The sequence below is a fragment of the Mauremys reevesii genome, linkage group 16 (genome assembly GCF_016161935.1).
Source record: "Mauremys reevesii isolate NIE-2019 linkage group 16, ASM1616193v1, whole genome shotgun sequence".
NCBI classification, from domain to species: domain Eukaryota; kingdom Metazoa; phylum Chordata; order Testudines; family Geoemydidae; genus Mauremys; species Mauremys reevesii.
In genome coordinates, this window is record NC_052638.1 from 20868521 (window position 1) to 20886262 (window position 17742).

Sequence of the window (17742 nt, forward strand, 5' to 3'; positions counted from 1 at the left end):
GGTGGGGCTTGCTGACGGCAGGGAGGAGAGTGACGCGGGAGCGCTTGGGGCCGAGAGTTCGCGGCAGTGGGCGCGGGCGCGAGCCGGGTCCTAAGGTCGCGCGGGCGAGAGTGTACTTGCCTGGGCGGCCGCGTGAGGTGTGTGGCGCGCGCCGCGCCGGCCGGCCGGCCAGCCCCGCGTTCCATCGGGGGCGGGGCGGCCGCTCTCCCCCCAGCAGCAGCCAGGAGCATGTCCTCGAGTAGGGCCAAGAAAGTGAAAATGGCCACCAAGTCCTGCCCGGAGTGCGACCAGCAGGTGAGACCTCCGCTGGGCAAGGGGCACCGAACCTGCCCCGTTCAGCCCCACCGTAAGGGAGAAGCCCGCGCAGTTCCGCTTTCCTTACCCCAAAGCTCTGCAGCATCCTGCACATGTCCCTCAGGCAGGGGCTTGGCAGGGGAAAAGACTTGCACCTTTGCAATCCCTGCTTGCCTCTATTATTTAATAAAACGTCCTCCAGAACCGATGCGTTTATAACTGCAGCACTTTAGGATTTGCAAGGTTGTTTTGGGACGGGGCATGCCATTACTTTCCTATTTATCTGGAGCGTTGTGCTCTGGGAGCTGAGAAAAGTGGCTCTTAGGAGAGCTGGGGGACACAGAGTGAGGTTGGGGAAAAGGGATTATTAAAATAACCCCAAACTCTTTTTTTGCACTTTGCATCCACTTACAAACTGGGATTCTGTTAGTAACACAGTGAAGCTTAGATGGTGGGAAAAGGGATTCTGATACCACAAGAACCTGGTTCACCTTTCTTAACGAAAGTCTTATTTATTCAGTAATTGCTTCTAACCTCATAATTCATCATTATTCATTAATCCTATTGAAAGTCTGCTTTGCCCTCTCCTAGCATGGCAGAGGCATGTTCAATGTACTTATCCTGACTGACCTTTTACTTAGTTGGACTGGGTTCAGAAGGTCACAGCCTTTTTCCACATGCTGTTTCCACTTGCCTTAAGATTGGTCGCTTTGTGTTCCACAACAAAGACTTCCTTACTGAACATAATGTTTTTAATGCTCTCTGTTGCTTCTGTCCACTCTCCAGTTCTTGATAGCTAGAGTAGTCATCTCTTGACTTTCTGAATTACAGCATTGACTAGATGTTGAACCTTCGCAAGGTTAATTCAGGAAGTTTTTCTGTGGCCCAGATGCATTCAGTTGTGAAAAAGATGAGCTAGCTTCCTGAGTTTAAAGTAAAGTCACTTCTAAACGGTGCTTAATTCTGAGCCAGTGTTTAAGTGCAATATGGCCGTTGCCTTTCTAGTCTTTATCTGGAATCCCATCTGAATGTTTTGAAGTATTTATTAGCATTATAGAGTTGTATTATGCAGAAGGCTTTTCTGAAGAATATAGAATTATTTACACTTAGGATATTAGTAACTTTTAAACAATTTATTAACTGTACAAATACAACTTTGCCCTTGGATGATTAATACTGTACTCTCAAATGTGTGATACTGATTCAGTAGCTTTCTCCCCCTTTGCTGCAGTTTACCAGCTTGAGACCTTAATCAAAAGGATTTCTAGTATAGTGTGACTCAGATCTGTAGGGAGTTTTGTGAGCTACTGCTCCTCAGGTTGATCAACTGTTACAGGTGTATTGCCCTGTGGATGAACTGTATTGCAACAGCATTAAAAATTACATAGCAAAAATAATAAAATTGGATTATTACCATTTTATTTCTAACTAACTTGTCCTTATTTATGCTATTTACCATTTACATAGCACTAATTTTGAACAATGAAAATGACTAGTCAATTTCACTCTTTCCTAATCCACTGGGAAAGCTCTACAAGAGAATGTTTGTTTAAATTAAAACAATCTATTCTAATAATGCTTCTATTTCATATTAGATCCTATAAAACTCTAACAAATTTATTTTTAGGCCTGTATTATCGGACAGTGTCCTATTTTTATTTATGAAAATAAAGAAAATTTTTAAATTGTTTGACAGTTAACTGTTGATTTGCTTATTCTTGCCTGGCTTCTACTTTCAATAGACTTGTATTAGCTTTAAGGCATTTCTGTTCCTCCTCAAGACTTGTTTGGAAGGCTAGGCTTTTTGGGATATGCTTTCATATTTATATCTTGACTTTAGTAAAGCTTTTGATACTGTCTCGCATGACCATCTCATAAACAAACTAGGGAAATGTAACCTAGATGGAGCCACTGTAAGGTGGGTGCAAAACTGGCTGGAAAACGGTTCCCAGAGAGAGTTATCAGTGGGTCACAGTCATGCTGGAAGGGCATAACAAATGGGGTCCCACAGGGGTCAGTTCTGGGTCTGGTTCTGTTCAATATCTTCATCAATGATTTAGATAATGGCATAGAGAGCATAGTTACAAAGTTTGCAGACGATACCAAGATGGGAGGGGCAGTAAGTGCTTTGGAGGATAGAATTAAAATTCGAAACAATCTGGACAAACTAGAGAAATGGTCTGAAGTAAAAAGGATGAAATTCAATAAGGACAAATGCAAAGTACTCCATTTAGGGAGGAACAATCAGTTGCACACATACAAAATGGGAAATGACTGCCTAGGAAGGTGTGCTGTGGAAAGGGATCTGGGGTCCATAGTGGACCACAAACCAAATATGAGTCAACTGTGTAACATGGTTGCAAAAAAAAAAGCGAACATCATTCTGGGATGTATTTAACAGAAGTTTTGTAAGCAAGACACGAGAAGTAGTTCTTCCGCTCTGCTCCAACTAAAGTATTGTGTCCAGTTCTGGGTGCCACATTTCAGGAAAGATGTGGACAAATTGGAGAAAGTCCAGAGAAGAGCAACAAAAATGATTAAAGGTTTAGAAAACATGACCTATGAAGGAAGATTGAAAAAATTGGGTTTGTTTAGTCTGGAGAAGAGAAGACTGAGATAATGATAACAGTTTTCAGGTCCCTTCCAGTTCTATGATTCTATGAGTCATGAGAGACGATATTGGAAAGTAACTGAAATACTTCTCTGTTGGATTATATCTACTAAAGGACAACCTATGCTAAATGCTCAATTACTGAGGGACAATCTACGCTGATTCCCATATTTGCTTTCTACAACCAACTCTATATAACTTTTCATGAGTGATATACCTGAATATTTGGAGTCTAATATCTAAACTCTGTCGTTAAATGTATTGACCTAAATTTGGGTTACTGCAGATTATATACTGTATTTTTTTTCTGATTTTTTTAAACCAGTTTTTGTACTAATCTGAGCACTACACCCAGATGTACAGACACTGTTTCCTTAACCTGTTGTGATAGACCCAGGCCAGTTGGGAACAGCAGAGTAGTCGAAGGGAGATATACTGGCCACTGGATAAGCAGTTATCTGTTCCCTGAGCAACCAGGCTAATGAGAACACCTGACTCCAATTAACCTGCTAAGAGTCAGGTGAGGCTGTTAAGCACCTGACTCTAATTAGGTCCTTCTGATGCTATAAAAGGGCTCACTCCAGTCGAGCCAGGGAGACCAGAGAAGAGGAAGAGTGTGAGTGAGAGAGAAGCTGGGACCAAGAGGCACAAGGAGCTGAGTGAGAGGGTGTGCTGCTGGAGGACTGAGGAGTACAAGCGTTATCAGACACCAGGAGGAAGGTCCTGTGGTGAGGATAAAGAAGGTGTTTGGAGGAGGCCATGGAGAAGTGGCACAGGGAGTTGTAGCTGTCATGCAGCTGTTACAGGAGGCACTATAGACAGCTGCAATTCACAGGGCCCTGGGCTGGAACCTGGAGTAGAGGCGGGCCCGGGTTCCCCCCAAACCTCCCAACTCCTGATCAGACACAGGAGGAGTTGTCCCAGACTGTGGGTTCCACCAGAGGGGAAGATCTCTGAGGTGAGCAAATCCGCCAATAAGTGCAGGACCCACCAAGGTAGAGGAGGAACTTTGTTACACTGTGTATTATGTCATTTTAACATTAACTTTAATACAAAAAATTTAATATGAGCATTGCTTGAAAATGCTGACATGTTCAACTTGTCATTAAATTTTGTTTTTGGAAGAAGCAAGTAACATGCTCAGTTCTTGTCCTGGGTGATGAAAGAAGAAATTAAAATGAATAAAGGTATTTCAGTATAAGACTTCTTGCAATCTAATATTGTTGGGGGCTTATGATGCTATAAGAGCAAGTAAGTAATTTGTTTTGTTTTTAAAAAGGTGCTGCTAATCTAATTTCATTCTGCTCTTTCAGCCTAAAGTAAAGTATGCATGTGTCTGAATAGAATTTCTGTGCTAGGCTCTTCCTGCTGCTAGCATGGAATTACATGCATATGTGCTGTCCCAGCCCAAAGGCTGCTAGAGTGGTCTGATTGTTTCTCAGTGCTCCAGAATCCTTGTGCCAAATCCTGGCACACAGTAGAAGAAACTAAAATTCTTGCCTTAGCACCAATGGAACCCACAGCTTTATATGTAAGTGGCTAGGTTATATATTCCCCAGAATAGTCACCCACAGCTATCTGTCAGTCCTTCCATAGAGGAAGTTCTCATGTCGGGGTGTTGGTGGGCAGTCAGGCTGTGCTACTAGTTCTCTACTACTCTCAGAACAGGGGTGTTGAGGAATATTCTCAGAATTCTGTGCTACCAGTAATGTGTGTGTGGAACTTTCATGGAAATAGTTAAATTCAAACTCTTGAGGCGATTTAGTATATTGACTGCATACACTTTAAGTGTAAGAACTCGCTTAGAACCACTCACCATATGTGGTGTTAAAACAAAGTAAAACCCACATAGTTGAGTAAATCAGGGAGCCCAAGGCAAATGGTGTTAATAGGATGAAACAAAGAACAGATTAATTTTTAATAGTTGTTGTGCAAATGAATTAAATAAAAATTTGGCATAGAATAATAGGTAGGGTATGGTCCTGCAAAATCTGACTGTTATTGGGGGATGGATTCACTACGTATTATTAAGCATTCACAGCATTTTAACCTGTATTTCGCACTTTTCTTTCAAAGATGTATGAGCCCAGCATTTCTCTGAAAAGCGACTATGTAAAAATTCAACCTGTACTTATATTCAAAATCGTCTAGTATCATTTTCCCTTTAAGCTCTCCTCCGTCCCCCCACCCCACCCCAAAAAAAAGTCCTTTAGGCAGAGACTAAGTCTGAAAAGGTAAATATCAGAGAGATTGGAGTGATCAAAAGCAGAGTAGAATGGAAAACTTGTGCTGTCTTAACTATAACTTCAGATATCAATCATTCAGCTATATCTAAAAAGAAATATATTATTTTGGTTCTTTGTCTGACAACTGTGCTGCAATACCATCAGCTTATTAAATGCAAACACAGTCTCTGGAAGGTTAGTTAATGTCATAAACAGATAGTTAAGGGTTAAAGTCTCTCTTACCTATAAAGGGTTAACAAGCTCAGTAACCTGAGGAACACCTGACCAGAGGACCAATCAAGGGACAGGATAATTTCAAATCTCTGTGGAGGGAAGGCTTTGTCTGTGTTCCTTGTTTGCTCTGTGTGCTCTCTTTGGATCTAAGAGAGGCCAGACATGTCTCCAAGTTCTCCTGGAGTATTTCCTACTATCCAGTATAGTATTAGAAAGGCGAATTAGTCTTATAATTTGATTTCTACATTTGCAATTGTGTGTTTGCTGAAGGAAATTCTTTATTTCTGTTGCTGTTACTGATTATTCTGAGGAGGAGGGAGGGGGAAGTCTCTCCAGTTTTTATAAGTTAGACCCTGTATTTTTGCATCCTGGTAATACAGAGAGAGTGTACTTTTTTTTCTTTAATAAAATATTTTCTTTTTAAAACTTGATTGATTTCTTCCCTTGTTTGGATTTTCAGGGGAAGGGGCGGGGGAAAAAATGAATCCCTCTTTGTTTGATTCAAGGAGTTTGAATCAGGTATCTCTCCTAAGCACTAGGAGAGGGGAGGAGGGAAATGGTTTGTTTCCCTTTGTGTTGAGATTCAGGTTTGAATCTGTGTTCCCCAGGCGAAGTTTTTGGGGGAACAGGGAGTGTGTCAGACACTTAAAACTGACTGGTGGCAGCGAGAACCAGATCTAAACTAGGATTTTAGTTTAGAGGAGTCCATGCAGGTCCCCATCTTGGAACCCAACAGCTCCAAGTGGGGGAGAAGACCTATGACAGTCAATTTTTGGGGTGGGCCAAACCTTGTGTACAAAAAGTCTTACCATTAAAGTTAAATCGTCAATCTAAAAATCACACTTGCTCTGAATTTTTTTGCCTGTTTCTCTTAATTGTGACACTTAAGATTACTATAATTGAACAATTATCAAAATTATTTTTTAAATTTTATGCATTTGGCAGCATTTTCAGTATGGTCAGTATATCTCTTGTGTAATCAGTTTCCTATTGTTTGTGTGGGTCTTTTATGCAATAATTTGGGAGACATTTTTGTAAAAATGATTAGAAAATTACAAAAATTGGTAGAGGTACTGGTGGTAGAAGCAGCAACTGAAACTACAGTGGAGTTGCATCGTACGCGGGGGTTAGGTTTGAAAGTCAGTGTAAGGCGAAAATCGCGTATAGTCAAAATTACCCTTGAAAATCCCTTAAATCACCCATAAAGTACAGTATACTATACATGGTTTTGTGTATACAACCCTGTACAGTAATATGTATAATGTATACAGTAATGTACAGTATATAATAGGGTACATATGCAAAATATAATTTTACAATACTGTATTTTTAATTACAGGGGATAATTACAGGGGGTTGTCAGGGCTTGATGTCAATCCAGGAAACAGAGGTGACAGAGAGCTTGGGTGATGGAGAGCAAGTCGTAGACCAAGTGGTTGGCTCTGCCTCAGCTTGAGAAGTTGATTGCGTAGGCTTATCTGCTGCTGGCTGTTTTTCCTTGTAAAACATGGTGATCGGCAACTGTCGCTGTTGTCTCTTGAGCTGCTCAAACATTTCTTGATACGGTCTCAAATCGTCCATAATACTATGTGTGGTCTTGAGGCTTCGTTCCATAGAGGGATCGTCAGGGGCAGCTCCAGGCCCCAGCATGTCAAGCGCGTGCTTGGGGCGGCATGCCGCGGGGGGCGCTCTGCCGGTCACCGGGAGGGCGGCAGGCGGCTCCGGCGGACTTCCCGCAGGCGTCCCTGCGGAGGGTCCGCTGGTCCCGCGGGTTCGGTGAAGCATCCACAGGCACGCCTGCGGGAGGTCCACCGGAGCCGCGGGACCGGCGACTGGCAGAGGGCCCCCTGCGGCATGCCGCCGTGCTTGGGGCGGCGAAATGGCTAGAGCCGCCCCTGGGAATCGTATTCAGAAATTAAATCATTCAAGTGTTTCGCTGCTTGGAACACTTCAGCAAATTTATGAACTTGCTGGCTCTTCCTGTTCGTCGTTGTCATCTTTGTCTTCTGTAGACAATTTTTATCAGTTCCTCTAACTCTTTGTTAGTCAGTCTTTCTCTATGGCTCTCAATTAATTCGTCAATTTCTTCCTCAAGGATGTTGACAAAGCCATCGCCACCCACTTGCCTGGCCACCTGAACAATGCGTTTCACTTCTTTGTCAATGGTCGTGAAACCATTTACACATTCTTTCCATAGGTTTCGCCAACATGCATTGACTGTTTCAGGCTTGATTGCATCCATTGCCTGTTTAATATAAGTGATGCAATCAGCAATGTTGAAGGACTTCCAACACTCCATCACATTAAGATTGGGCTCAGCATCCATAGTGCTAAGTATCCATGAGAACGTAAGCCTCGTATACATGGCCTTGAAACAGCAAATCACGCCTTGGTCGAGAGGATGGAGGTTGTATTGGGGGGGAGAAAGACAACTTCATCATTGTTATGTGCAAACCGGAGGGTGGCCAGGAGCATTGTCTACAATCAGCAACACTTTAAAGTCAAGTCCTTTCTCTTCAAGGTACCGCTTGACCTCCGGAATGAAACACTTGTGGAACCAATCCAGAAATAATGCTGCCGTCACCCTAGCCTTTTTATTTGATTGCCAAAACACAGATAGGAGATTTTTGTTCTTGCCTTTTAGGGCACGGGGATTTGCAGCCCTGTAGAGCAAGCCCAGCTTTATTAAATGCCCAGCCGCATTGCCACAAAACAACACAGTCACACGGTCTTTAGCTGCTTTGAAGCCAGGGGCTTGTCTTTCTGATTTTGAAATGTAAGTGCGGTTGGGCATTTTTTTCCAGAAGAGCCCAGTCTCGTCAGCATTAAATATTTGTTCCGGAAGATAGAAGAAAAGGGCTATTATTTTCTTTAATTGTTCGGGGCTTTTGCTGCCTCTTCATTGGCAAATGCAGCTTCACCAGTAGTCTGCATGTTTTTGAGGTTGAAGCGGTTCCTAAAACTGTTAAGCCAACCTTGGCTGGCTTAGAATTCCTTCTCATCAGAAGGCTGTCCCTTTTTGGCAGGAGGTTTGAACAGTGCGTAGAGGCTAAGAGCCTTTTCTCGCAACGTGTTGCCATTGATAGGCACTTGTTTACGATTCATGTCTTCCAGCCATACATTGAATGCCTTTTCAGTCTTCAGTAAAGTCTTATCATGTACCTGGCTGGTCACCTTAGCAGTTATTGGAGCACTTGATGCCACGGTTTGATGAATTTCTCTCTCTTGAATCTTGATGGCACAGATGCTAGATTCGTTGCAGCCATATTTACGCGCCATTTTGGAGACCGACATACCGTCTCTCAATAAGTCCAACACAACCAGTTTTTCCTCCAGCGTTGGAGCACAAGATGAAGTAGTTGGCTTGCATTTAGGGGCCATGTTGTACGAAAAATACGTATCTTTAAACACTAGACTCACACTCAGCGCGGTGAGATGCTCACACTATGAGAGGCACACTGGAACTGAGACCGACTGAGGGAACAGCAGATTCACGTCTCCCATCTCACGTTCACTCTGGGGCATATGCTCAGTGGGTGGAGTCCCCCGCACTATTTACGGGTACACCTCTACCTCGATATAACGCTGTCTGCAGGAGCCAAAAAATCTTACCGCGTTATAGGTGAAACAGCGCTATATCGAACTTGCTTTGATCCACCAGAGTGCGCAGCCCCGCCTCCCCCGGAGTGCTGCTTTACCACGTTATATCCAAATTCATGTTATATCGGGTCGCATTATATCGAGGTAGAGGTGTATCTTGTTGTTTTTCTTTGCCAAGCGCGTATAGTTGAATTTGTATAAGTTAAATGTGCGTATGATGTGACTTGCTTGTACTTAACTCTTTTGAAATTGTTTAGGCTTCAAGTTGTCCATTTTACCACTCTTTGGAAGTATAACAGATAGAAACAATAGACAAAAATTCAAATTTTCAATAACCACCTGATGCTGCCTTCTCAAAACTTGGTTACATGTGCAAAACAACAATTATAGCCATGTATATCCTAATACCAAAGACTTGGTAAAAGCAAGTTTTGAGAATTATTTTTTGGTTTGGGGAAATAGTGTAGTCTCAGTTGTCTCTAGAAGGACGGTATTCTTGAAAGCTTTGAATTTACATTTTTTTTAAATTTCATATGGGGTTTCTCCAGATCAAAGTGTGAGGTATAAACAGAAGTGATCAATTGCTAAGTCTAAATTACATGAGGATGATGATGCCCAAGAGTACAGCAAAGGAAACCAACTGCCACGTGGCCTCCAACAATCTTAGACTAAAACAATTATTGTTTAAAAATAGTATTTATGTAGCCTCTACAAAAAGATCAAATCTGGTGCTCCCTTTACTGGTTCTGCAGCATTTGCAGCTATTCCAAGATATATGTTCCCATTTGATGTGGCAAATGAACAAGTAAGTAAAACAAGGACTTGCTGAATTTAACTTTTAAGTTTTAATAGAACTACCTTACAGTTGTCTGGATGAGATCGGATGTTGCACAATGGAAAAGGATTAAAATATGTATGAAAATTTATTTGTAAACTTCTGGGACAGTTTTACAGAGAATGCAGCTTTCTAAAACAGTGTGTGCGGTTGAGGGTTACATTTAAAAACGATGATGACGAAAAGGAAAGTACCTGCTAGGATTGTGTTCCTTTCAAAGAAGAAAACTTAAATCATTGCCTGGTTTACTCAGAAAAAGATGTGAGTTGAACGTAAAAATAATGCAAGCCATTCATTCTGAGGTATTCCTCAGTTCCACACTTTTAATATAAAAACATAACCAACTGCGTTTTGAATGAGCTTCATTGCTTATTAGTTAAGTGAACTGTTTGTGAATTGCACTGAAAAAATGCTTTTCTTAAATGTGACATCCTTATAAACTTGTGAAGCGAAGCACAGAAAATGTAGCAGTGCTACAGAAAGCAGCAACACAGTTTGTGTGGTCTGTATAGCAGGAGAATTCTCCTTTGTATGTACTAGTTTGGTTATGGCATTTGTTTTTCTGTTAGAAGCACGCTTAAATTGGTTTCCTGTGTATCTGGTAAAGTGTAAACAGTAACCTTGTATTATACTTTCAATATTTCATGGTCTTAGTAAGCAGCAGCAAACCTGAAGAGATTTGTCTCAATGTTTTTGACATGGTCAGGACTTCTGTTTTTTTCTTCTGTGCAGTATTCTGCGTTAACACTGTTTTTTGTTTGAATGTTAATTTCCTCCAAATCTTTTTTAGTTTCCTCTGTGTTTTTAGTCCTTTACTTAACTTTGTCTTGATACAGACATAATCAAAGCAGCACAATGCATTCCTAATTGACTTCTAAAGCCATGATTTGCAAAATGTTTAATGTAGATGATGAGCTTTGGTAACGTTTTCTGTTCTTTTTTTAATTGTTGAAGGAAATAATTTTTGGTAACTTCTTTTTTAATAAGGAAGGAATACACTTCTGTCCTTGTAGCTGTAAGCATTCTAGAACTTCCCCATATCATTCTAAATTCTCCCATATTGCATATGGTTACCATACGTCCGGATTATCCCGGACATGTCTGGATTTTTGGGTTTTAAATAGCCGTCCGGGAGGACTTCGTAAAAATGTAAAAAGGTCCAGGATTTCCCTCCCAATGCAGAGCGTGGCATGGCTGACAGAACGACTGGGCCAGATTGAGCCGCTCGCATCGGGGCCTCCAGCAGCCAGAGCCCCTCCCCTGCTCCCCCACAGCCTCAGCGCACTGCACTGGCAGTGCTCTGGGGGGGAGGGGGCCGGGGGGGCTGCACACGCCGCGGGGGAGCGCGACAGTGTGTCTGGCTCCACGCGGAGCCCGACACGCTGTTCTGAGTGGCACGATAAGAGGGCTGGGGGGTTGGAGAAGCGGCAGGAGGTCCCAGGGGGCAATCGGGGACAGGGAGCGGGGGGGGGGGTGAATGAGTCGGGGGTTCTGGGGGGGGACTGTCAAGGGGCAGGGCTGTGGATAGGAGTTAGGGCAGTCAGGGGACAGGTAGAGGGTGGAGTCCTGGGGGGGGCAGTTGTGGGGTCTCAGGAGGGGCAGTCAGGGACAAGGAGAAGGGAGGCTTAGATAGGGGGTGGGGTCCCGGAGCGCGGTTAGGGGCAGGGGTCCCAGAGGGGACGATCAGGGGACAAAGAGCAGGTGGGCTTGGATGGATTGGGGGTTCTGTGGGGGGGCAGTCGGGGGTGGGAAGTGGGAGGGAGTGGATAGGGGGTGGGGCTACCCCCCATGGAGTGTCCTCTTTTTTGAAAGTTCAGCTATGGTAACCCTAATATTGCAAGTATTCAGCCAGATGCGGTAGTGCTGGATTTCCTCTAGAATTTGCCAACCTGCTTTTAGTTGGTATCACTCAACAATATTCCCTTCTCTCTAAGGGTCTGGAGGGACTGAATTTGGATGCAGAGCACGAATACAAAACAGCTGTGACAGCCTGAAGTGTGCTTCCATAATGTACCCTGCACCTTTCACATTTTTAAACTTATTGCTAGTAAATACCTGGGCTGAGGGATGAATTGGATGAGGATTCTTGGAGCTTAGTTCCACTGCAATCATGTTTATAACTCCTAAACTTATTATGAAACAGAGGTGGATAAAAATCACCGATTTTTTTTTTATTTAAATTGGATTTTTTGATAAAATGCTTTTTGAGGGGGAAAAACCTATCTAAAATAGTTTTAATTAAGATACATTATAGCACAAAGATATCTCATCATGAAATAGGGATTATTAATTCTATAGACAATATATTCATGTCATGTTTTAAGAAAAGTTTTGTAAATGAGTTCATGGACCCAATTTTATGGGGCTCCAGGGGCTTTTGTATAGATTATTTAGGTTACTCTTTCTATCTACCCGATGGGACTCAGTGCTCGGCCTAGAAGATACCAAGAGAGATGCTTAGTTTTGCAGTTCTCAAACTATGGATTTGTGTCTCCAAAGATAACATGCTTGTTAACAGAAAAAATGTTTTGAAATAAATAATATATGGAGGTGAGAAATAACAGACCTCAACCCTATTGTCTCACTGCAAATTTGTGTACAGAGAGTCAATCCCTTACCTCTCTCTAAAAGTGCAAAGTTTCAAAAAGTTCAATTAATAGAAGATTGTTGGGGGCAGAATAGATTTGGGCAAGGAGAAGTCTGGAGATAAATGTGAGAAGGGAGGGACAGGCAGTGGAAACAAAAGTGAAACTGTTTGAGCAGCATATTCCACAAGTCTTGAGGTCAGTGTAGCCTTCATATGATTTGAGATCTCCCATACCATTCTCTCGCTAGAAGGGAAAACCTATAATGGCAGCAGGCCATAAAAGAGACCCAGTTTGGGAATAAGAACCATTCAAGAAATATATGTTTGATGATCTTTTAAAGAAAGTCACACCAGTGAACTGGTGGAAGTCACTTTAGCACTTGGATTCAGAGACTGTTGAAGTGATAATCTCACTTTAAATAGCAGTAGCTTCTTCTGCTGGTGTAGAAAGAATATTTTCTTCCTTTGGACTAATTCATTCCAAATTGAAAAATTGTTTGGAACCAGAAAAAGCAGGAAAACTTGTTTTTCTTTTCTAGATTATGAACAAACAGGAAAATGAAGATTTCAGAGGTCTGAGTTAGCTGCAGAAGCCAATATTTTAAGTTTCTCACGTTGACCTGCCTGACATAGTCAATTTTTTTAAAATTTCATTTAACTATTTTAGTTAAAAACAATTTTAACAAAAATGAACCTGATTTAAAAAAAACTTGAATGTTTTTAACGAAATTCAAAAATTCATATGCTTGTTTTGTTAAAATATTATGTTTGCTGTTGACGAAAAAATCCAGAATACATAACTATTTAAATGTCTGTCTGGTATGTTCTCCTCCTAATACAGCATTGCAAGAAAATCCTCCAAATATTAATGATTAACCTGTTGAATTGGAGATAGTTCACCTCCCAATGACTTCATAAATATCTGCTTAAATTACCTTTGGTAAATGAAATAACCAAACAATCATTCATTTTCTGATATTGCTGTAAAATTAATCTGAAATGTTTTCAAAGTAAATCACTTTAAAAATGTATAATGTGTACATTTTAAAAATGAAACCTACATCTATCTCTGAGTTGTGAAGAACATGTATTAAGGTTATAACAACAAACAAGAATGCACTTTTATGTAGAAATCCATGATTAAATTGAATCTTCCTGACTAGTGATTTAAACTACCCTGTTATGAAACTTTATGAACTGCACAATAACATGGAGTACTGTTTGGGGTATAAACAAAATGTAAAGAATATCTTGGAGGTCACATGTGCCTTGTATTTGGGATTTTTTTTCTTAACAGAGCAACTCTTGTGATATTTCAAAATCTTATTTTCCCCACTTTCTTTCAGGTTCCTGTTGCATGCAAATCGTGCCCTTGTGGCTACATATTTATTAGTCGAAAGCTCTTGCATGCCAGACGTGCTGAGAAATCACCACCCACTGCAGGTAAATCTTACTGAGGGGCTTTCCCTTTCATATTTTTGCTTTGGAAGAAAAAAATGAAGAGCATGCGAGGCCTCCTGTGTTATAAACTTGGACTTTTGTCAGTTCTTCTTTCCTTTACACTGGGGCAAGGCAGACTTTAAATGCAAGTTAATCTTTCACAACTGTGAAAGACAAAATGTGGTGTTTTTGCAGCCTTACTTGGGTGGTAGTGACATTTTATTCATTGTTTATCTTTTAGCTGCTTACTTATTCACCATGCAAATATAATACTCTACAGAAAGCTTTCTGTTAATCCTACTTAGAAGATAAATGCCCAGAGAAGCCAGATTTCATAGCACTTGATGACTGAAACTTGTTTTGTTCAAAAGTAAATTCCTATTTTCCTTTTTTTTTTATGAGTTGCATTGAATTTATTAACTCAATCCTGAAATAGCAGAATGTCATTTAACGCTTTGTATAACATGGTATTTTGGAAGAACTTAAACTAAAAGCTACTTAGGATGTTCTTTTTAAAGTATGCAGTAAAATAAAAAAATGTATTTTCTCAAATTCAAGGCTTTCTGCTGATGTATATGCAAAGGAATCAGTTGGATGGTTTCTAGCATGAGTCATGTTCTCCCTTATGTTCTTTATTAATGGTTTGCCTACCACTAATAGGACATTAGTCAGAACAAATCCCCTTCAGGGAAGATCCCAAAATAATCTGATTTAGAATTGTAGACGTTCTTCACTTACAAGATTTACAGGATCAGAATAGATTGTATAGTTAATTTAATCTGAAGAGAAAATGTTCCAGTTGTCAACTTTAGGAAAATATAAAGTGATGATGTCAGACATGTTGATTGTTGCAAGCTAGAGGCAGTGGGCTTGTTTTGGAAGGTGTGATTGGTATTTTTTCCATTCGTTAGCTAATGATTGATAAATGAAACTAGTTACCAACTGGTTAGATGCATTAAAGGCTTTATTATGATTATGCAAGGCTCTTGTGTAATTCCAGTGTGAAAGTGAATGAATATATCTGGCTCTCCTGTCAAATATATTCACAAGCTATATCCTGCTATCTAGCTGTGGCATATGTCCAGTCTGCAGTAAATTGGGAGGTGGACAAAAGGAAAGTAGTAGAATGAGGTCCAACTGATAAATACCAAAAACTCTCGGGTGCAAAATTTGGAAGCTTTTTCCCAAAACTAGCATGTGAAAAGTGTGATGGAAGCTTAACTCTGAGTACAGACTACAGCTTAAGTCGGTACAAGCTCTGTCACTAAGAGGTGTGAATAAGCCACCCCCCTGAGTGACGTAAGTTACACTGGCCTAAGCACTGGTGTGGACAGTGCTATGTCGGTGGGAGAGCTTCTCCCGCCAACGTAGTTACCACCACCACAGGGGCTGAAGTAATTAAATTGACAGGAGAGCTCTCTCTCATCCACTTAGAGCGTCTGCACTAGCAGCGCCGCTGTAAGCTCTGAAGTGTAGCCACAGCCTGTCTCTTTACAGCCCCTAACAGAATGAGACCTGATGGTAGTTGGAGCCTCTAGGTGCTGCTGTAGTAAATACTGAGTGTACAGTAGAATTGTTGTCTTCTGCTGAATTGTATAATATGAGAATGGTTTCAGGAGCGAGGGCAAAACAAAAAATAAAGATTTAGTGTTTGCCTCTTTATCCATTTCTTAATAGTCTTTGGGAACACCTGGAATGAGAGCAGTGACTTTCAGCACATCAGAAGTGATACATCAGGAACATTTGAAAACTGATCTGTGCAGTTAGTTTCACTAACTTAAGAACTAAGCATTTCCTATGCACTGTGTTGCTAATAGATGCTCCTTATTAGTTGCAAAATGCTATATAAATGTTGTCATAATTAAGACTTGATCTTTGTGATCAAAAAATGAGGTATGTCTGTGCCTTTGCCTGAAACAACTTCCTCAACTCTCAGCTCAGCTCAGAGGATGTTGTGCAGATGCAGTCAAGTGTTGTGAACTGCTTGAGAGGTGTCTACTGTGCAGGAACTAATCATTCTTGTTAAGAGATCTAAGGAAAGAGGTGAAGTGGGGAAAGAGCTGAGACTGAGTAACTACAAAGACATGAAAGCAACCCTAAAATGTTTTCTTTATTCATTTATACAGAAAACAAGAGTGAGGCCAAAAGGAGACGAACAGAGAGAGTTAAGCGAGAGAAGATAAATTCTGCAGTAAATAAAGACTTAGAAAACAGAAAAAGGTCCAGATCTAACAGCCATTCAGATCATAGCAGACGGGGACGAGGAAGACCTAAGAGTGCCTCAGCCAAAAAGAATGAGGAAGAAAGAGGTATGAGAATTAGAAAACCTATTTGGGGAAAGTTATTTTTGTTTTTTGGGATTTTTTGAATGGTGTGCTGTCATTAACCCAACTGGTGATATGTTTTAGGCTCTGTCTACACTATGCTTCCGTTGTTAAAACTTTTGTTGCTCAGAGGTATGAAAAAAACACACCTGAATGACGAAAGTTTTAACAACTAAAAGCTCTCGTGTGGACAGTGCTTCGTCAGCGGGAGACACTCTCTCCTGGTGACGAAGCTACTGCCCCTCTCTCGGGGTGGTTTTATTTTGTCTCCTGGAGAGCTCTCTCCTGGCAATAGATAGTGGCTACGCTGCCACCTTACAATGGTGTGGCTGCAGCGGCACAACTCTGCCATTGTAAAATGTGCAGTGTAGACACAGCCTTAGTTCAGTAGTGGGTTCTCTGTCACTTGAAGTCTTTCAGTCATGATTTGAGGACTTGAGTAACTCAGTTGAGGCTGGGGGTCTATTACAGGAGTGGATGGAGTGGGTGGGTGAGGTTCTGTGGCCTGGTGCAGTGTGCAGGAGGTCAAACTAGAAGATGATCATGATGGTCCCTTGTGACCTTAAAGCCTATGAGAAGGAAGAAAAAATGTTTCATGCTGTAGTGACTTAGTTTTTCTATACAGACCAACACTTGGGTAATGTTATGTATGGGAAGGCTAACTCATTTCCTTCAGAGAAGCAAGAATTTTTGCAAACATCTGCTTCTGATGAGATCCAGTGGTCCTTCATAGACTTCTAGGCATAAGCAGGCTGTCTGCAGGGGTCAGAGAGGATTTCCTCCTTCCTGCTGTCTCTATGATGAACCTTTACACAGCTGACCACATTGATTCATTTTTCTCTGAAGCAGCCAGTGTAAGTCACTGCTAGAAGTAGGATACTGGGCTATGTCAGAGATTCATACTCTCCTTAATACTGAGTTTCAGAGTAGCAGCCGTGTTAGTCTGTATCCGCAAAAAAAACAGGAGTACTTGTGGCACCTTAAAGACCAACAAATTTATTTAAGCACGAGCTTTCGTGAGCTACAGCTCACTTCTTCGGCTGCATAGAATGGAACACACAGACAGGGGATATTTATACATACAGAGAACATGAAAAGGTGGAAGTATGCATACCAACAGGCAGAGTCTAATCAATTGAGATGAGCTATCGTTAGCAGGAGGAAAAAACTTTTTGAAGTGATAATTAAGATGGCCCATAGAAGATGGCTCACACCTTCTATGGGCCATCTTAATTATCACTTCAAAAAGTTTTTTCCTCCTGCTAACGATAGCTCATCTCAATTGATTAGACTCTGCCTGTTGGTATGCATACTTCCACCTTTTCATGTTCTCTGTATGTATAAATATCCCCTGTCTGTGTGTTCCATTCTATGCAGCCGAAGAAGTGAGCTGTAGCTCACGAAAGCTCGTGCTTAAATAAATTTATTAGTCTTTAAGGTGCCACAAGTACTCCTTTTTGTTAATACTGAGTGTGTGTTGAACATCTCACAGCTAGTTCTCTTCAGATGCTCTTGGTTCACATGGTACTTCAGAAAAGATAAGGGTGCTCCAAGTGAGGGTGCCAAATGAATTGGTGTTAGGATTTTATAGT

General features: G+C 41.3%; 1 protein-coding gene across 1 annotated transcript in view; it reads left to right on the plus strand.

Annotated features, from left to right (window-relative positions):
- The window catches only part of C16H16orf87 (chromosome 16 C16orf87 homolog), a 21487-nt gene continuing 3745 nt past the window's right edge, over positions 1 to 17742 (plus strand). Inside the window, exons 1-3 of the mRNA XM_039503565.1 lie at positions 1 to 294; positions 13733 to 13829; positions 15953 to 16135. Of these exons, the coding sequence (XP_039359499.1) occupies positions 229 to 294; positions 13733 to 13829; positions 15953 to 16135 (346 nt within the window). The 5' untranslated portion in view covers positions 1 to 228. The remainder of the gene's footprint in view (positions 295 to 13732; positions 13830 to 15952; positions 16136 to 17742) is intronic.